Consider the following 21,727-nt stretch of genomic DNA (forward strand, 5'->3'; position numbering starts at 1 on the left):
GTACCACGACCCAGCCGTCACCGGCATTATCCTTACCAGGATCTCATTAGCCACTCTCACAGCACTGTTCCACCCTCGTTCTGCTGATTACTCAAGATGAACCTCCAAGATTTTTGTCATAGGATAGGGCCTGCTCCAGCCCCTAGGCTCTCTTATGATATGGCCAACAGGACCAATCACATTAAAATATTCCTTTCTTTTTTTCTAATTCTGCCCCATTTATAAAGTTCTGTCTAGTGATCCACATTCTTCAGTATTTGCCACCTCTGTGATACAAGCATACACCTTCAATCGCAGTTTTATTGTTATATGGTATATTAGAGAGTATAGGATCGAGATTACATCCCTGGCTCATAGTGAGGACTCCAACTAAGAAAAAAAAAAAACATATCTGCTCAGTAACCATTTCTACTTGGAGACTTGATGGCTATGAATCTGATCTAGCATATAGATGCCATATTGATTTTCAATTTCTCTATCGTCTTAGGCAAGAAATCCTCCCAGAAATCTACTATAACGATACAAATCATCACCAAAAATTACGTTGACATCTGTTTTCATACACTGATATCAATTGGTTTTAATTACAGGGGCCATCCTATTATTTTGTGTCTCAAAGATGCCAGCCTGACAGGCCATCAGGTACTCAAGGGTTGCTTTGATCCAGACCACTGGAATCTTCCCTATTCAAAATTTACGGTCAAGAAATAATAGTCCTGAAAATTTCTCAGCTCCTCCAGGAGCTACATTTTTATTTGGATATAATGACCTGAAAACATCTGGGTTTGGACAAGCTTTTTAAGCCACTCATGTCACGATAACACTCATTTTTTTAAAATATAAAAATATCTTTAAATAATCAATGTCATACGTACAAGCACATCTCTCTTCAAAAATTAGGTTGGGGGTTTTTTTGTTTACTTTTCTGCCTTGTAAATATTGAAACAAGTTCTACCACTTTCACCCATTCATAGTAATATTGTTTCAGTTATATGTGAAAAACATTTGTACCCTGAACTTTACTAATTCTCGCTATCTTCCATGTCTCCGATTCCTTTGACTCTCCACAAATTGTTTTTTAATTCATAGCTCCTACTATCAGATTACTTGCTCCAATTTTTAGATTTTTCTAATTTCTTTGTAACCAGACTGCCGAGGGTTTCAAATAAGACTGCCTTTCCTTTCAGTGTGTTATAGTAACATTGTATTGTGTATATATAAAATATACTTGCAATTCCCCAGTAGCCATTGGGTTCATTCCACTGAAGTTCTCTCTGCCTGCTAACTTGACTCCTGCACGTGGGCGTTCTCCCCTGGTTTGAGAGACAACTTCACAACACGTAGTGGCGATGAGAAAGTTGCGTATGTCTTGCTAGCAAAGCGGGCTAATGGCAGAGAAGAAAGCAATGTGTTTCATACAATTAAATAAAATAAACCAAAACAAAACAAACAAAAGCCCCCAGAAAACCAAACCAAAACCTACAAGTTCATAAAATGCCAAACCTGGATGCAACTGAAGGTTGCATCCATCATCTCTGATGTTTAAGATCTATAATAGTCATGAGTCATTAATAGTCACGACTAGTCTATTAGTATGTTGTTACTGGTTATAATTATTATTAGTATGAAATAGTCCATATTAAAGCTCTAACGCCACTATTTAGTATAAAACAAATCTCAAAGCAAATGCAAAGACTGTTCCAACGCCACAGAATTCCCTTTTGTTCGGGATGCTTTGTGGACTGCATGTTGAGAGCAGAATCAGTGATAAATTTAAAGCAAACTACCTTGTCTTCTCTGTACACCCAAACTTGCAAGCCAGCCTATGGTCCACCAGTTGACAATATCGGCAACCTCAAAGCTAGCTCAATTTCATAAGGTTAATCGTAAACCAGGAACCTTCCCGTAACAACTAACGCTTTCAAACACATTCAGAAATAAGTTACATGATATTCTTAAGGCCCTTGTTCTGAACTCAATCTGCGCTTCAAACATTAAGTACTAAAACCGATCCCATTTAGAGCAGTCACCGAAACCTCTATGCATGTTTCGTAAATAAAAACACCAGTCTGGCAACTAGCCCGGGAGCGGTTGAGCAAACAGCGCTGTAGCAGATATTAGTCATTGCTCTTGTGACTGCACTGGTCTTGAGATCAGCTCCGTGCTAAGGGGACGCACTGCCTGCCTGCGCACACCTCTCTGCCTGCCTGCGCACACCTCTCTGCCTGCCTGCTCTTTTTTATTTCCAGCCAGGCAAGCTGCTGTAACACGGGAAACCGGTATTTATATGTATTATGTAAGAGATTACTTAAGCACTAAGACGACTTATCTTAGGGGAGAGAGGCAAAAGAGCCTGTTAATAAGTATTTTAAATTTAACCTTTTTTTTGTTAAAGGTCAAAAGATAGCTAGCTTATAAAGTGACCCCAGCAATGCTATTCCTTTGGGCAGCTGGAAGTAGGGATAGCCCAGGTACTGGAAGTCATTACACGGATCTTTTGTAACTAGGAATTTACCTTGTAAGAATACACGTGGAAAGACGACAGCACGCGTGCGTGTGCGAATACTCTCACACCGCTGCCTTGTTTTCAAACGTGACTTCAACAGAAGACACCTTAGGAGGATATATTTACCAAACAAGAAAACATTTTTCCCCCAATCCATCCAAATTCTACTAATAATTAAAAAAAATCAGAGTAATTACACTATTGCTAAGTAACACAGCACGTTCTGTGACAGGGCATACCCCATGCAAATGGTTCTCTCCTAATGAGGTAAAAATGAAACCTTTAATAGAAATTATATCAATTTAGCAGCACAAGTGATGCCTACGCCGGGTGCGCTGCTCAGAAGGCGGCTTTTGACCCATTTGTTGCTCGGTTTGAAAGGCAGGAGGAGCAGCGACTAAAAATCCAACCTTGATTTAAATGCAATTGATGGAAAATTCAGTACAAAAACAAACAGTTCCAATGGCTATTATTGGTTTTAAGTGTTTAACTTTTTTCTACTTGCAAGAATATAGCTTCAGGTTTCCAGTCATTAGTTTTTCACCTAGTTCATAAAAGATTGCCGATTGAAGAGCCTCTTCCCCCAAGTAAGTGCTTACAGAGCACACTACCAGCAAGTCTATAAAGACGTCCTGGATAAAGTACAAAATTTCCCATGCGTTTACCAAAAGGCAGGCTACGTACAGTAAACACAATAGTTCTTTTCTGAACTACTATTAATTTATCAATATTCGCTCCTTCAGCTACTGCCTCAAACTGGAAGCTCATATTCAGTTGGTATTCAGATTTCTGGTAACAGAAATCCCTTCCAAAGCATCCTTAGCTCCAAAGAGAGGCGCAGCACGCTTGCATGCATCACCTTGCTGGTAAACGAGCATCAAAATACACGCGGTGCCAGCGAGTTCAGCTTCTGCCATAATCCGGATCCATCTGTGAAGGGAACCTGACTCTAGTCTCGTGCATCACCCCTGCAATTTCTGCATCTATAAATAACACTTTTTTTTTTGCTGGGGTTTTTGTTTGGGTTTTTTTGCTGTCGGTTGGTTGGTTTTTATATGTACTAATCAGAATTAGGGCAAGGCACCCCTGCAGGAAATAGGCACTGGAGAACGTAAACGCGAAGCTGGTTAGATTTAAAAAACAAACAAACAAACAAATTCACAAGTTCAGTATGTATTTTAAGTGGGCCACATCTGTTGGAAATCTGTTTTCACCTAAGAATAAACACTGTTAAGCACTAGCTGTTGAGGTTAAGAATAAGGTAAAGACCCAACTTGGACAATCACTGGCTGTTAGGGAACGTCCATCAACACAAGGATCCTCCCAGGGTATAAAAGATGAGAAGAAATCTTTAAGTTATCTTTGCACCTGATGCAAGCTCAGCGTGTTGCATGAGGAACTGATGGCTGAGCTTCAAAGAGATTGTGTGCTTGAGCTTAGCCAGACCTTCCTAAAGACTAAGTTTAACTATAAAACTCATATTAAACAGCAAACTCATATCAAACAACATAATTCAGTATATTCCACCCCTTTCACTTCCCATACAGACATTTACCAAACGGGATGTCCTCAGATAAGGTGCTTCCTGTACTTGCATGACTATTCAAAATCAAGCTAAGACAGCGGTAACTGCAAAACTCTGTCAGTACCACAATGTTACGCTGCACTTAAGTAAGTCTAACATTGCAATTGCTGCTCTTCGAAAAAGTGGAGTCACTTAAGCATCAGAGCAAGCCTGAGCTCCCGAGGCAGCTTCCGTTGTGGGCAGTTACTTAAACGTGACCGTCAACCTCTTCTTCCTAATTCCTTCTCGTGGGATCCATTTCAATGCGGTCCTTTCTGCTGCTGTTATCCTTCTCTCCTCGGAAGCGCAACCGCGGGGAAGGAGCTGAATCACACAGCAGCAACCAAACTCTATTCGCATTAAATAGGAAGGAATTACATGATATTGTTACCTTATCTTGCACTGCAGCTCAGCAGACAAGCTCAGAGAGAGAGAGAAGGAAATCTCCATAACAGACAATACTACAGCAGCAGATTACTTGAACGGCTAACGATAAATGCAGGATTATTATTTATAAATAGAGAATTAATAGCTTTCAGGCAAACTACTCAACTTTTGCTTTTAAAATATCATCTGTATTTCTGAAGTGTACAGACCTCCCAAAGAAACTTACTCATTAATTCACAGAAGCAATGAATTCAGCTAAGAATTAATTCCTTAGTACTGGTTTGTATAAGATCTCCCCCCGCCCCCCCCTTTTTTTTTTTTTACAGTAACATTATTCCCTCTAAATTAATTAGGTGAGTGCATGTAGTTATCTGAATATGTATTGCCTCATGTTTTCAGTATTTGCCAAAACTTTTCACCTGGGATTAAGTTTCTGGACCCCAGAGAAAAGAAGAGCACTTCAATTAGAAAGGTGAAAAAACGTGCATTTGAAATGAGCTTTCTGCAAAAAGCTGCAATAGCTGCTCTTAAAATTAAGAGCAATAGATAAAACCTGACACATTAAAAACCCCTCAAGAGTTTTGCTTAGGTTTGTTGGGCTTTTTTATACAAGTTCTTCAAAATCTCTTCTCACATGGCCTGCGTGCTTCTACAGGCACACGGAGGATTTAGCGAGGCCGAAGCTTTTTGTAAAAATGTGTTTATTGGTGTGCTGGGGGGAGAATCAGCCCCTTCCAGAGCTTCCCCAGGCAGAATCAAACTGCACAGCGGAAACACGCTTGCAAATGGTCACTTGTAAAGTGTCTTTTAGTTATCAACGTAAAAACTTCCTGCTCAGTGCTTTGCCCCCCCGCTAGACACATTCGTACACCTACAAACCACTTCTCTTTGGTAATGGGGGTTGAAGGCTCAACTCTTCCTTCGTTTACATGGTGAGTTAAACTACAGGTTTGGGTCTGGTAGGGTGAAATTTACTTTTTTGTCCAGGCAATCAGTAATTTCTTCATCCAAATATTTTGTTTTTCTAACTGCTATCATGTCGGATGATTAATTTTTCTATCACGAGAAGATACAGATATCTCCAGACCCACCATAATGTCGAATCAAATATTTAAGCCACAGGCACTTCGACTAAAGAAACTAAATGACCGAAGACGTTTATCCCTCGTTCTTTTTTCTTGCATTCTGTTTGGAAGCTGTAGAGAAGATGAGAAATTATTTGCCAGGATTGCGGTCCATTTCGCCACAAATCCTGACACATATGCTGCGGGTTCAAACAAGCCGCAACCACTATCTAGGGAAGAAGCAGCATTTTAAAAATACAGAATTATGATATACTACCTACACTTTTTTTGTTGTTTTGTTGCCTATTCCTTTGAATAAGATTTAAGGCTTTTCTTTTTTTTCCTCTCCGCTAACCAGGGGAAAAAGGCCAACCAGAGTATTCTGCCTTCACTAATTATGGAAGAGGAGAGCTGCAACCGAAGACAGATTTCTACCAACAAGCGAAAACAGGAGAAGCAGAATTACCAGCAAAGTATCAGATAGCTCTGAACCATCAAAGCGTGCACATGAGAACAAAATTCCCAATAGGCTTAAGATCTGAATTTTTGTTTCAGGAGCACCACTCATTTCCTGTAAGAGCTGCTGTCTGCTCAAATTATCCTGAAATGAGACCTTGTGCTGCTTGCCCTAAGCCAAAGTCTGACGGACTCCACTAGTCCCTTGTTCTGTATTTTCCTCATTATTTGCTCCAGTGTTTCCCTGGTATAAAATTTTAACATGCCAGGAAGACATAAATTAACTCCCTTCTCTCCTGTAGACAGCCTGAGAGAGGCCATTTAGCCAGGATGTTAATGACCGAAACTGGGAAAAGGAACAAACATCAATCCATCCACAAATAATCAGAAATGTAGATGCATGGCAAACTAACAATGCTCTGAGGAGGCCGAGAGAAGTCTTCCAGGTCTGTCTAAAATGAAGTTTTATGAACTTTCTTAATTTAATCGAGACATCTGAAAACAAAATTTTTCCCCGTGGATCTCAAACTGCCATTAATAACCGTGGAGGAAAAGAATGCCTCAGTGCTGCCCGATGCATAAGGAACAGCACAGGGCTCTACGGCTCACAGTGAGCCCGGAAGCCCCAAGAACAGCCACCCTGGGGCAGCCCGTTAGATAAACCAACAAACGGGGAACAGGTCCACGCTACAGAGATCGGGCACAAACTCTGGTCACCAAAAGACAGGGAAAAACCAGCAGGTAACTCTAGGTGATGTGGTCATCCCCTGTTGCCAGCTGTTCTGGCCGTTATTTGGCTTTGCAGCTCCAAAAAGGATCGATACCTATGACTGTAGCAGAAAGTGAGGACACGGGCTTTGGTTTGTAATCCTAGGTTTTGGGGGGGGGGGGGGTGGGTGGGTGGTTGGTTTGTTTCTTTTGGTGTCAAATCACAAACACAGAAGAAACTGTAATCCCCCAAATTTCACTGCAATAAATCCCAGAGCTACTACAAACCACTCTTAGAAGTGAGGATGAACTCGAGTTTCACACGTTGTTAGTATATGGACACTTCCCTAGGACTGATCCTGGCCTTCCTGACTTCTGTAGCATTTGGACCATCTCAGAAGTCTGAGAATCCGGCTCAGTTACCCCTCACTTAGTGAGAAATCATGCAAACCAACAACGTTAGTCTAGAAAATGCAGACACAAAATAATTTCTAAAAATACGTCATCCCTGTCCCATTTAATTAGTGGTTACACGTTAGCATGTAGAACTAGAAGGGAAGGAGATTTTGCAGCAATACCTTTTTCAAACCACTCTTTTGGTGCTCAGATCTTGATAGTAAACTGCTGTGGTAACCATCTATTTAGCTGATGAGTTTATTAAGAGGGAGAGCAAGATGCTCACTTGACCATGAATTTAGGAACATTACCTGTCACAGTTAAACTGTGTCAGAGCCCAAACCGCGGTCTGGGCAACCTGGCAGATCACATCAGGCACTGAAGTATCCAAGCAACCTAACTTGGAGCAGGTAAATTCAGCAGCTAGTCCCAACAGATTGCCTTTCCAGTTAATGGAGTGAGAGGAGCTCTTCCGGAGAGTGCTCAGGGAAAATAATTCCAGCGCTCTCACCAACACTGTGAGATGGGAAGTGCCTCTCTCCATTGACCGTGTAAAAGAGACCAGCTTCATACATATCTAAATTTGGTACTTGAAGTTAGGCAGCATGAATACTTTCCTAAGGTGTCAACTCCTCACCTTTGCATCCAACTGCTTCTAAAGGTCTCCAGGCTCTTCCATGTGAAGAAGAACTTGGAAGCTTGTAGAAGTAACTGGAAAGAAAGTGGGATAAATCAGCCTAGCTGCCCCAGGAGGAGTGACTGCTCTTTCCGAGAACCAAAGGACGCGACCAGACAAGAGAGAAAGGCAGTGTAGAAGGGTCCAGTTCTTACCTGCCAAAACTCTGACTTCTGCATCGTTTCCAGTTCTCGAACTGGCTGGGTTTTTCGCCAGGCATCTGTAAATCCCGCTGTCCCCATGCTGAATCCTGCTGATCTGTAAAGCTCCGGAGGGCAGGACGGCCACCCGCGTGTCGGCCGGGCTCAGGAACAAGTCGTCCTGGTTTCGCTGCCAGTGCACCACGGGCATGGGCTCCCCAACAACTTCACACTTCAGCAGAACGGTGTCTCCTGCAAAAGCCGTGACAGATTCTGTCTGGGAAAGAAACCTCAGTGGTCCTGCAAACACAAGCAAAGAAAGCAATTATATAGCTGCTGATAATAGAAGTTGCACGCTGTTTCCATGCTGATTTTGATTTTGTTAACAATCCAGACTAAAAAAAAAAATAAATAAAAAATTTATGTGCTATTCTGAAAACTACTTGGAGATTGCTATAATGGCAGCATAACTAACACCTTCCTTTGGACATTACACTCATTAACAGCAAAGAAAAGATGTGTTATCAAGATAAGAGTAACGAATCGCACCTGTTACAAACTCACTCAGGAACAGCTTTAACAAAGTACAGACACACAATCATGCGATACAAACTGTTCAGAACAGCGTGGCATTCAAAGGAACACACAACTAAAGCTATGTAAGGTTAGGGAAATGTTACAGTCGCATCTTGCTGTATTTCTCCTTCCCTATGCTCTTCCCTCAAAATAAAAGGAAAAATACTCCAAAAAGCCTCTGCTAAATAAATCACTTGGGTCACATAATCAAAGACTGCAAATGAGGAATGGCCCGTGTCTGTTCTTCCATGAAATGTTTTTGACTCACAAGGGCAGAAGAGCAGAGCTGGGAGCTTTAATTGCACAACCTCCAGCTGCCCCAGCCTCACTCGTGCAAAAACCTGAGGACCACGTCCTTCACGTGCTACAGGAGAGAAACCCGGCAAGAACAGGACACAGTCTGCAAGATTCAAAGTGCAAGTGAAAGATGATGTCAAGATCATGGACTTTATTACCTGGAAGTATCGTTGCTTTACAAAGAACATGGATAAACTCGCAAAGAAGGAAAACAAAAAAAAGGGGAAAAAAAACCCAGCCCTCTTTCCAGCCAAGTATGAGAAGGACAAATTGAGAAGATAGGCTGAAGCACCTGCTTGGATCAGGGATGTGCTAGAGATGGTGTGGACATACCTGGGGGACCTGCTCTGGCTCTAGTCCTGGCCAGTCCCCCCAGCCCGGCCGGGCACGCTCGCCTGCCTGCAGGGGCTATTTGAAGCCATACCAGTAAATACGATCACTCAGAAGTGTTTGCAAACACGCACCAAGTGTCTGACAGAGTGAAAAACTTAAAAGACGACACTAAAGGCAACTAAAAATTATATAGGAAACAAGCACCTTTTAGATTATATCAGCCAGCATACAGCGACGGCTTTCAAAAAGGAGCTGCCAGTAGAGGCTATTAAGCAGCTGAGGAAGCAAAGAATAAAGACCCCAACTTCCCAGACATTAAAATGCCACCCAAACATTCGGCAAAAGCAACGTACTGGGGAATGATCACGTACCAAAAAGACATTTGAGTGGGAGCCCCGAGCTGATTTCCTGGTTCAAACACCTATTTTCTGGTGTGATTTTGGCCACCCACCTCTTGTCTCGGTTCTCCTCCTCAAACACGTTGCTCCTACCTCTCAGAACATCTGCAAGGATGAGATCTCGCAACCCGGGTGAAGCGGTTCCATGAGCTGAAGCAGGGAAATTCTTCAGCAAGACTGAAAGTGGCTCAGTGGAAGCTTCCTAATGGCATTTCCACACGTGAAAAAGAGCCTACGTGAATCTACTGTTGTGTGGACAGCAGTATTTCCCAATTGCCATGTTTACAAGTTATCCCTATGAACAAAGTGAGTGAAGAAAAGGCAGTCGGTTCCCAACCCCATCCATGCAAGCCCTGCCACCCGCTGCACCCTCGCACACGTTCCCGTTACAGCGAGGATGCTACTTTCCAGCCGAGCTATTGGCACAGATGCACAAGCAACAGCTTTTCACCACCAGCAAAGCTGGTGCAAGCTAGAAAAGCAGAAGCATTCAACACTTCAATTAAAAAAAAAAAATTGAAGATAAACGCAGTGTGAACAGTGATGGGAAGCTGTTGAAAAATGCAGACTTTTCCAGGAGGAAAGACAGCTAAATTTAACAATTTACTGTAAAAACTAGGACTAAAACAATTGCCACAGAGGGACCCTTTTTCCATGGCAGCACCGTACCTGCCATGCCCCTGCGCACAGCCAGCTCACGCTTTGCCCTGTCTCTGCACCACCTCCCTTTCTGCAGGTGCCCCCACTCTTTTTCTTTTAAAACTTAAAAAAATGTAATAAGATCTATGCATAACAAATCGGGACATTGCAAAAAACCTTTTGCTGTGTCCCAGTGAAAAGGCGCTAACCACCTTTTTTTTCCATGGTTATGTTCAAAACTTGTTCATCTCTCTGCAGGACCGTAATACGAGATCTTAAAACTATCACTGTGTCTTTACAGCTCTCCTGGCTTACGCCGATTTACTTTAAAGTCAGTTTTTGAAGCTACACAGATGTTTAGGTTGTCGGGAGCTGGCTCAGGGGAATGGACCAACAAATACATTCTGAGAAAGTCACTTTCCGAGACAGACTCTGGAAGGAAACGCTGCAGATCCTCAGTGATGCTTCGCTCCGTAGCCAAAGGGTCACAGATGCACCTCCCTGCATTGTACTCAAACCCATTTAGGAAACTTAATTGAAAGCGGTACCCAACTCCGATTCACCATGCAGTCTGGTTGGCAGCCTATCAGGATCCCCATCTTTCCTTACAGAAGACCCAATTATTAAGCAATTAAAGTTCACTTAATAAAAAGGCTTATCATTTGGGGGACAGACCTCAGGGTCTGGAACATGTTTGGCTATTGAATATTCAGCAATTTAGTAGCACTCAGTACAATCCCCCAGAGAAGAACTGCTTTAAATGCTTTGTTTGTTTCAAATTAAAGTCTGCAAGGTTACTTAACATCAAGACAAGACCTTTTTTCCCACTTCCAATTCACATAATAGCTGAAGGGCAAGAAACCAAGGTAATGAAAAAGAGTGATTTCTTTCTGCTTGCTTCAGAAAATAGGAAAGAGAGCGAGCATGGGTGAGTGAATCTGGAAACGTAAATATTTTAGAAACTGCTGTCTAATTCTCTCTTCCACAGACTGGTGTCCAAAAGGGTGCTATACTTTAGTTACTCCATATTCTTTTTTGTTTGCTAGCTCCCATTTACAATTCCGAAAAGATTTGCACCAGGTAATGTGCAGCAGAACAAGACCTACAGACTTCACCGAATAATTCAAGTACAGACGTGGTGTTTGGGTTCGTTCATAGAAATGGGAGCTAAATACAACCGTTCCCCTTCTTGTTGCAAACCCCATCTTATGGGACTGGAAGCCATACATCTCAGAGGAGATAAAACTGATGAAAAGCTGGACACTCAGATTTCTGATTTAGAAGAAACTAATTGGGGGAATCAAGTTACCAATATGCATTTAGCAATAGTTCTGTAAAGTATTGCCAACCAGGGAATTCCTGCAGTACGGTACCAGACAGCCACTCCTAGTACCGGCTGTCAGCCTAATGAGAAGGACTCATAAGGGAAGTATTTTAATATTACAAGAAAATGAATATTAATAAGGTATTTTATGCTTTTGCATTTTTTAATATATGAAATTCACAGAATCACAGAATGGTTTGGGTTGGAAGGGACCTCTAAAGGCCATCTAGTCCAACCCCCCTGCAGGGGGGTGATGACACATGAGCAGGGACATCTTCCACTAGATCGGGTCACTCAGAGCCCCGTCCAGCCTGACCTGGAATGTTTCCAGGGATGGGGCATCCACCACCTCTCTGGGCAACCTGTCCCAGTGTTTCACCACCCTCAGCATAAAACATTTATTCCCTCTATCTAGTCTAAATCTCCCCTCTTTTAGTTTAAAGCCATTCCCCCTTGTCCTGTCACAACAGGCCCTGCTAAAAAGTCTGTCCCCATCTTTCTTCTAAGCCCCCTTTTAAGCACTGACGGGCTGCAATAAGGTCTCCCCAAAGCCTTCTCTTCTCCAGGCTGAACCACCCCAACTCTCCCAGCCTTTCTTCATAGCAGAGGTGTTCCATCCCCCTGATCATTTTCGTGGCCCTTCTCTGGACCCGCTCCAACAGGTCCGTGTCTTTCTTATGCTGAGGGCTCCAGAGCTGGACGCAGTGCTCCAGGGGGGGTCTCACCAGAGCAGAGCAGAGGGGCAGAATCCCCTCCCTCGACCTGCTGGCCACGCTGCTTTGGATGCAGCCCAGGATGGAAGTTAAACGAATTTGCCACAAGGGGCACCTCGTTACGAAGTGAAGGAGAGGAAGGTGCCTTACTGTCTGAGAAGCTGAGGATGGAAACCTGCCCGGTGTTTCAAGAGCAGATGAGGCCAGAAGATGACACATCAGGTAAACATAGACCTATTTACTATTACCTATTTTCAACAGCAGAAAAGTTCAACTGCTCCTCAAACTTGTGTCTGATATTGGAAATGCTTCACCCTGCTAGGAGCTGAATATTTCAAATAATACTTACCCCCACCAGCTGGGACTATACTCAAAGTACACCAGAGGAAACACAAAATCTTAGCAAGGAGATGCTACTTTGCTCTACAGTCGCAATTTCCAGCTCCTCTCTCTGCTTCGGCCATTGGCCTGGTATACAGGAGACCATGGATGATCTCTTCCTATTAGCCCTCAATTTTCATCAAATTCACATGCCCAAGCTAAAAATATATAAACAGCATTAACATGTGAGCATTTGTCCTTTACGCCTAAATCAGACTGCCCATCTCCCAAAAGGCTTCCTATATACTCGGTGCTGAGAGTAGGGCTTTCCTCTAGACAGGCAGAGAGGAATCCCTCTTGCCTTCACCTGGATGGGAAACCCATGGGGATTACCCTAATTAGGTGACGACATATTAATTGTATTAATACCCAGATGGGATTAATCAATTAAGAGCTCATGACCACTACAAACAGGGCAAGATGACTTTTTTATTTCTTTTTTTAAACACAAACCACATTCAGTACTCCGACTACGCAGAGCATATTTAAATCCTGACAAACCTCACCCTTGAACACCAAGTACTGCAACTCAGACTGCGATGCACAGACACGGTCCCTGCTGGTAGATGACATCACATACAAATACAGCGTGAAACAGGGAATACGCAGGCCTCTGATGGTTGTGATTTATGATGTGAACATATGATTGCCTGGATTCCTCCTGACTGTGGAGATGCACATAAGCAAAATTAACTAGAAGTTAACACGGCTGTTTGAAAGAACATAAATTATGGGTAAATACAATATAGTCAACATCACATTATCAACTGTATCCTAAACCGGTCCATCAGAAAAATAAGATCTTGAAAAGTAACTGAGAATTTCAAAGAAAGAGAGCAACACAGCATCCTTAGAAATAAACTTATACAACTCTAAATTTGCTATCTTTTGTTTTCCCCAGGTCTCAGGTGTTATTTCTGCAGCAACACAGTTGTAACCCACCATCGCAGCCCTCTGGAGATACCGAAACGCAGCTGACTGTGCCACTGAGCATCCAGCAGCTGCAAACAAAGGGAGAACAGACACAGTTTAAAGTCTGGAAGTTTGATTTAAGAAGTCAGACTTCAACAAGAATGACTCTGGCCTATGGCCCTGTCTGCAGGAGATAAGGATCAACACAGGCTTGGCATTAAAATTGTGTAATGAGATCCAAGTAATTACTTATGAAGCACAGTGGCAGGCAGGTCCAAAATAGCTCCAGATTAACCGAAGTACAGCTGGTTACATAGTTACATATACAATTATTTCAATTATTTTATATGTGTGTGTATAAAAAATGTGGTAATATTTATATGTGTCTCAAAAAAAAAATCTGAGTGCATCAGTCTTTAATTTGTATTATGTAAACAAGAGAATATCGTTTCAATTTCGCAGATGAACTGAGTCTCTAAGATACAGTTTAAAATATTGAAAGGCAGCATAGCCACAGAAACTGGCATCCCACTAGCTTATAAAATGTGGCAGCTTCTAACCAAGAAGAGTTCCTGGGGCTTTTTAGGCACTTTTAGAAATGCTACAGTGATTTGCTCGCTCAAGGTCACAGCAGAAACCCAGGTAAGCAGGGGTTCGAACCAGGCTTTCCCAAGCTCTTCTGTGAATATACTAGTGTTTGTTTCTTTCCTATAAAACTCAGCGGGAGTTTCTTTTGGGGTACCCACAGACAGAAACAAACTGAAATACGGTTCAAGGGCAGCCCAGGAGGGAGAGGAAGGTTGGGTTCATGCCGAGTTCTCAGTTTTTCAGCCTATGGGCTCTGCTGAAGAGGGGTCGAAAATTTACTTCCTGCAAAGAAAACTTAGGGACCACCATCACCAGATACCCTAAAAATAAAACAATAAAGGAAGAGTTTAAACAGACGCTATTATGTTTAATATTCATTGAACAAGTGTCAAAAAAAAAAATCCACTTAACATGCTTTTCTGCTCTCCTCTTAGCATGTGTCTCATTGCTTTTGGATTGAGGAGTGACTCATCCTGCTTTGTGCCAGGGGAGCTGAAAGCAGCTTAGATGTTTTCAGCCAGACTCATCCCAAACTCCAAGGCAAACAAAGCATTTGGCCTCATTTCAGGAGAACCAAAGCGTGATAGCTTTTTTAGCCTACACATTTAAGGGCGAGACAATTATTTCTGCAACTTGTATTTAGCATTCAATTATCATACCAGAAAATGCATCTTGCCATTCTCACTGTGAAGTCCTCTCGTCTTTAGACAGCCCTCAGAGATCCACTGTGAAGACTGAAAGGGGCAGCCCCTGCACTTCCCTCTCTGCAGCCCTTTTGGGAGGAGGATAATTTAGTTGACCTCAAATAGCAGCACAGCGCTGGAGGGAATCTCAGTACTGGGTCAATTTATAACAAAATCAAAGAAACAAGACACAGATTTTATAGTTGACTGTAAAAGCAATAGTGTATATATACAAATAGATACATAAGAGAGGATTCAGGGGAAAATTTAGGTTCAAACACTTAAGCTGTGTTGCAACCCTGATGCTACTTAGCCATGGAAGTGCCCCAGTTCCCCAGGCATCCTCACCTTTTGAGGAGGTTTTAATCCTGATAGTTTACTGTTAGATCAGATTCCTCATATAAATGCCAGGAGAGCCACCGTGTCTCCTCTTAAACTACATGGAGAGGAAGGTCAGAAGCCATCTATTCCTCCATCAGCCCTACCCTCACGTGGACACGTTCACACAAGTGCTGTTGAACTCGCTGTAGATGAGATAGAAACCGTACTCAGGAACAGACAATTCAGAACATCCCACATAGGAAGAAAGTTTCCCCTTTTCTAGTACGGGGGCACATCGAGGTCTCCTCCAGCACAGCAATTCCCTCCCAGTGTGTAGAGTCCATTACAAATATTATAGCATCAATTCTTGGCAGCAATTTAATTCCACCAAGAAAGGCTAGCTGGAGGAAGATGGAGCCAGGATCTGCCCTTTGATACCTGTTACCTATCACCGGAAATAAATGAACTTATTTTTCTGAAAAAGACTTCTCCCTAACCTGTGTTACTGATGTCAGCTCAGATTATCAAAACAGCAAGAATTTTAAAATCTAATTTACTTGTCACCTTTTATGCGGCTCGCTTGCTGGCTTTGCTCAGCATAACGCATGGAAACAATCTATTTTTTTTTTCCATCCACATATTTATGCTGTAGGGGGATTTTCATCAAGCATTCAATGCCTTCATAGTCAGTTCTACTTAGTCTTCGCAGATCCTTCTTTCTGATTCAAAGCACTAGCACAAAGCTGTTGTGCCCGAACGCTGCACGCGTGCAGGATACATTCAGAACAACAAAAATCTCAATTTTAACTGAATCATTCAAGTACAACCCTTAAGATAGCTTTTCTCTTCATTATACAGATTTTTCAGCATTTCAGAGTTCATGAGAACCAAATTTGTCATTCTTCAAGATCACGGCTTGAAGCTATGACCACCTTATAGCCGCAGGCAAAACACGAATCTCCAGAGCTCCCCGCCTGTAGCTCTCCAGGGCTGTTCAGTCAGTGGGTTGGCTCTAGTTCCTCTCTCTCACAATTCCTACAAGATACAGTCTTAAGCTGAAAGCTGTGGCTATTGGCTGATTTCTCACAGAGAAGGGGGAAAAGCATAGTGGATATTCAAAGCAACAAAACTGCTAATATTTATTAACAAGCCTACGTGCTATACCGAATCTCTGGGAGTGTAACTCCCCGTCATTCACAGTAGCACAATACACCTGTGTGGGGAAAAGAAATACTTCCCTAAATTTTTATCATGCACCGACAAGCCCACCTACTGCTTTGCCCCTGTTAATACACAAATCAGAGGGTGTAAATCTCTTCATCTTCCTGTCGGCTGCTCTTGCCAGCACTCGTGGCTTGCAGCCAGCGAAGAGAACAGGCTTCCCGCCAGTCGCCAATGAAATTGTCAAATCTGCTCCTCAAACAGGAAATAAGCAAGAAAATAGGCCTTTCTATATTGCTGAAGAATCTAAAAAGGGCCATATTTCAAAGTCTCTAAAGCAATAAAAAAAAAAAGCAGGCGCTCTCATTCGTGCGCCATGCACCGGGAGTTCGCTGGTATTAGCATCGTTTAGTCCATTATATTTAAAGCCCTGCACTTGGAGCAGTGACTTTGCTTTCATAAAGCACCGCAGAAGTAGTATAAAGATGTCCTGAGCAGACCCGCAATCTCTTGATGTAACAGTCTACAAATGTAACATGATATTTTTGTGACTTGCCTCATTTAAAGTACTTAAGAAACACCTTGAAAAGACCTTCAGAGTAATTAGGTGTAACTCCAGCCACACCTTCCCATAAACCTACAAAGTCTTCAAACAGGACAGAGGCATCTCCAGCTCTGGAGGAAGAAAGAACAAGCGATGCAGTCGCCCCTGCCTCCAATGAGCAGGGATTGCTTCCTGGGCTACCACCGAGCTGAGCGGTACCACGGAACAACAGCAGCCAGAGCTGAAACCCTGACAAATTGGCGCTGAATGCACAGGCGAGCCATTGCCCAAGTGAAGCTTGCACAGCACGACAGCCCTAGTTACCCCAGCAGATGCAGTAAGGGTTAGTGTGGTCTGCGAGACTACCACAAACCTCTCCATCATGCAAACCCTATCCATTGCGGCGTCTGAATCCACCTGTCTGCTTTGAGCCTCATCTTTCAGAAACCTGAAATGTCTAATGTGACGTGAACTGTGGTTTATTCTCCAGTGATGGCAGTAGATGTTTCGGATGTGACAGATCAGTTCTGACATATCGAAGGTCGATCTGTTCAGAGAAAGGAGGGGTAGGACTCTGCTACCATGAATAACAGATTCTGCCTAGACAGCAGAGGCAATGTTTATGTATGTTCCCCTCCTCTCCCTCAATCCAGTTCATGGACTATCCTTATACAGTGTTTTGGAGGGCCAGAACATATATAAATTACTACTAATGCAACTCACAGCAAAAGGCTTCTTCTCTGCTCCCTCCTCCACTGACTACCCATAGAAGATCAAATTTATTAAGTTCAAGGCATCAGCCCTCTAGTTTAAGGCACTTAATGGTACGGGCTCATGATATCTATTTAAAGAAAAGATCCATTCAAAACTCTCAATTATCAAATACCGTTCATCTTCAGCAGACATTCATCTCACTTGTGCTGAAGACCAGACTTTCTCAAGGACTGGGACAGACCACGGAGCAAACTCTTGCAAGAAGAAAGATTCATCAGAGATTTCAAAATCTTCAAGACACAAGCACAAGGGGAAATTTATTTTAAGTCATCGAGTGCAACCATAGGGCATCTCACATATGCAGGGTGCGATGGATAAGCGTGCAAGGTGTATGTGGCTCTTTCTTAAATGCCTGAATGCAGAGAAAGAGGCCAGACAGCCCAAGCACTGGGGTTGCTCGGGAGAAGATGCAGAGAGGATTGTGCAAGGCGGTAATAAACAAATGAAGAAGATGGGGAACACTGGAGTAGAAGATGCACATGCAGCAACTGAAGTTCTGGCTGCTGCCCGTTTGCTTACTTTCGGCTATTTTATGCTTTTAGGGTTTGTTTCAGTGGGCATCCATATTCACGGCTCTTGCCTGGTGAAAATCTTTGAAAGCCACTTATTCTGCTAAAGCTAAATGCAACTCCTCAGGGGCAGGACATGCCACTTGTGATTAAAGGGACACCACAGGTCAGGGAACTTTGTTTGGACAAACTTTCAAGAGTATGAATATTAAGCCTTTGACTCCACAAACATGGGCTGGGAATATCTTACATCACTAATAAAGAGGAGACCAACAGGATGTTTAGACATTGTACGCAAACCCACGGGATGTGAAGCAGCTCAGCCCTCGATAGGTTTAACTACGCCAAAGGAGGCATTCATTCTCTCAAGTGCTGCAACACAGCTCAAAAGACGAGGAGGGAAAAAAAACCCTAAAAGTTTATCTTTTCTCTAGACCATTATCTGACATAAAGACGGGTAGATGAGGCGCTTAGGGACATGGTTTAGTGGGCATGGTGGTGTTGGGTTGACAGTTGGACTCGATGATCTTAGAGGTCTCTTCCAACCTTAATGATTCCATGATTCTATGACACGCTGCACGAAAACACACTTTAGTTCCACCTCGCCTCATTCCAGACACTGAGAAGGTGCAAAGCATATCCACCAACTTATTTATCGTACCCGCTTCCCAGTGGATTTGTCACAGTGCGATCCGAGCACCACGGACGTGACTATTCATCCCTGAAAGGTGGGAACTCCCCTCAGCCCATCGTTGGCCACGGTCCTACGGGGACTGGCAACGCACCTGGAGACAGCGGCACTTCAGCCACGCACCCACGGGACAGCTCTTCACCTCAAACACCTAACTCCTCTCCTCTTACATCCTCTTCACATGAGGATATAAGCCACAAGATATTTTACCCGACAGCAAAAACTAGAGAAAACTACAGAGAGAACAAATTAATTGAAAAAGCAAATTCTGACAGATTACACATGATACTACGGTGCCCATCCGAAAACTCAAAGTCATGCAGCAAACCACATTGTCAGAAATAATGTAAGACTTAAATGAGACGTTAAATGGGATGCTAAATTATTTTTCTCAGTTGGCTAACACTTTTGAACTTACTTTCATATTTTTAAGATTTTCCATTTCAGCTATATTCTTTCCCTTATAGTGTAAAGCCTGTGTATTCCGCTAATCATAAGCTAAGGGTTAAGGACAGCCAGACAATAACCCCCCTCCCCTTAGTTACTAGAATTATGCCCAAAATACAAGAATTGGCTAATTTTTTTTTTTAAATTAAATTGGCTTGAATTTTTTTTTAATTTGTCTTCGAAGACAAATTGCAACAGCATATGATCCGTATTAGGGAAGACATCACACACTACTCAGCTGAACACATAAGAATCAAGTTAGAATTGTTTTACCAGTATAGGTAGCAATATTTCTCTAAAATAATCAATTCCTCATAAGCCCATAGTATTTATTTATGGGAAATCTATTTAAATGTGCTTTTCCACACATTAGGATTCAGCCTCCACCCTCTTTTTCCCCATCATTAAAACTAGCAAAATTACTATTGCCCCCACCTCCAAGAAATCGGTGGCTTCCTCAGGAAAGCCACTAAAACCAGCTAATAATTTGGGTTTGACAGATTTACTAATGTATCTGCAGGCCAGTGAAGCATTTGAATCATGTGACGTATCTTTTTATGAGACAAATTTGGTAAAAGCACGTCAAAAACCAATCCTGAAATACAGCTCAATAAATGAATTAACTGAGCACAGCGTACTCTCTGTGGCCGTTAAACTGGAAGAAACGCAGGCGGAGGCAAATACCAACTTGAGAAATGCAGACCCAATTGGCATTTTATTGAACATTAGCAGGCAACCCTAAATCACCGGCTACGGTTGTGTATAAGTAACCATTTAGCAGCAGTGGTATTTGTGTTACAGCAATTCCCAGGGGCCCCAGTGGGCTCTGTCGTTCCCATTATCACATACAAACACAGGACCGGTTCAATGCAGCGTAGGCACCGGGCACTGCACGTGTAAGTGGAAAGAATAAGGAAAGTGCGAGGAGAGGGAGGTGAGAACTGCCAGCTAACGTAGTGCCACGCCAGCAAAATACTCCTGACCAAGCACCAGAGCCAGGCCTGGGGAAAGAAAATTGATAGAATCTGTACGTCCTCAGATATGGACACTATTTGCCCGTATATTCCCCATTTTGTTCTACAATATTTACATAAAGCATATACTATGTTGCCAGTTCAGGTTGTCTCTGAGCCCAGCTCCGTGTCCTAATTTGCTGAACATCAGCCACTAGGTCTGGACGATGGTAGCTTCTAGCTCAAACTTCAGCCCTTTGGGAAGCCAGCAAAGAGGAGAGCTCATCCCCTGCAGTGACCTGCCGCTCCCCATCAGCTGCGGGGTGGTAAAAAACAGCCTCTTTGCCTCCTCCCATCCTTCCTGGGCTGTAAGAGCTCTCCTTGCCCCTATCCGTGCAAAGACAAACTCATCTGCTTAAAGCACAACGATTTAAGTTGGCTTGTTTGATTGTGGCAGAAAGGCAAACGGTTCACACCACCGGGTACGGCTGCAACGCTGCACAGAAACTGGTCCTTACGGTTTTCCAGCTCACATCTGCCATGACTTGCCGAAGCAGGTCTGTCCAGTAGGGACAAAACAGAAGCAGCAAGTCAAAGCCCTGCAGATTTATTGCCTTGAAGACAAGCAATGGACATTTTCGCAATAGCCTGGAAAACAATTTTGCAACAGAGTAGGAGGGAAAAAACAGTATTAAAGTTATACCAGGAGAAACCATCTAACACCAATTTCATAAACCGCAGAATAATCCGGTCCCTGATGCTTTCCCTGGCTTTCATGCACACTTTATCTTCCATTGGCATGTATCCTCGAACACTGCCTCCTCTCCCTCCTCCTTCCACAGGGACCGTGTAAGGACTAACAAGGTTACCTCAGGCTTTAACGTGTATGCCATTTTAGTCCACAAAACCTTTTAGCAAACGAGTGACCAACGTATCCGTTTCTGGCTGCGATGTGCTGCCGCAGAGCAGGCAAGGCAGAGGAAGAGAGGTGTGAGATCCAGCCAGAAAACGGTACGTGCTGCATGGTGTCCTGGCCTTGGTCTAGCAACCTCTGTCTCAGGAGATCAGACACTGTCCTGGCACCCAGGAAAAGCCACTGGCTACTCTTGAAACTCTTGTATGCAAGGAGTCAAATCCCGCTTTATTTATGTACACGTTTTCAATGATTTAAGTGCTACTGACTTTAATCATAGAATAGTTTGGGTGGGAAGGGACCTCTAAAGGCCTTCTAGTCCAACCCCCCTGCAATGATCAAGGACATCTTCAACTAGATCAGGTCGCTCAGAGCCCCGTCCAGCCTGACCTGGAATGTTTCCAGGGATGGGGCATCCACCACCTCTCTGGGCAACCTGGGCCAGTGCTTCACCACCCTCAGCGTAAAACATTTCTTCCCTCTATCTAGTCTAAATCTACCCCCCTTTAGTTTAAAGCCATTCCCCCTTGTTCTGTTGCAACAGGCCCTGCTAAAAAGTCTGTCCCCATCTTTTTCATAAGCCCCCTTTAAGCACTGAAAGGCCGCAATAAGGTCTCCCCGGAGCCTTCTCTTCTCCAGGCTGAACAACCCCAACTCTCTCAGCCTTTCTTCA

The 21,727-nt window shown here is 43.2% G+C and overlaps 1 protein-coding gene across 1 annotated transcript in view; it reads right to left on the reverse strand.

Moving 5' to 3' along the window:
- The window catches only part of DCC (DCC netrin 1 receptor), a 579,713-nt gene that overhangs the window by 298,030 nt on the left and 259,956 nt on the right, over positions 1–21,727 (reverse strand). Inside the window, exon 3 of the mRNA XM_009323064.1 lies at positions 7,913–8,197. Within this exon, the coding sequence (XP_009321339.1) occupies positions 7,913–8,197 (285 nt within the window). The remainder of the gene's footprint in view (positions 1–7,912; positions 8,198–21,727) is intronic.

This window comes from Pygoscelis adeliae, unplaced genomic scaffold (genome assembly GCF_000699105.1).
Source record: "Pygoscelis adeliae isolate BGI_AS28 unplaced genomic scaffold, ASM69910v1 Scaffold174, whole genome shotgun sequence".
In the NCBI taxonomy this organism is placed as follows: domain Eukaryota; kingdom Metazoa; phylum Chordata; class Aves; order Sphenisciformes; family Spheniscidae; genus Pygoscelis; species Pygoscelis adeliae.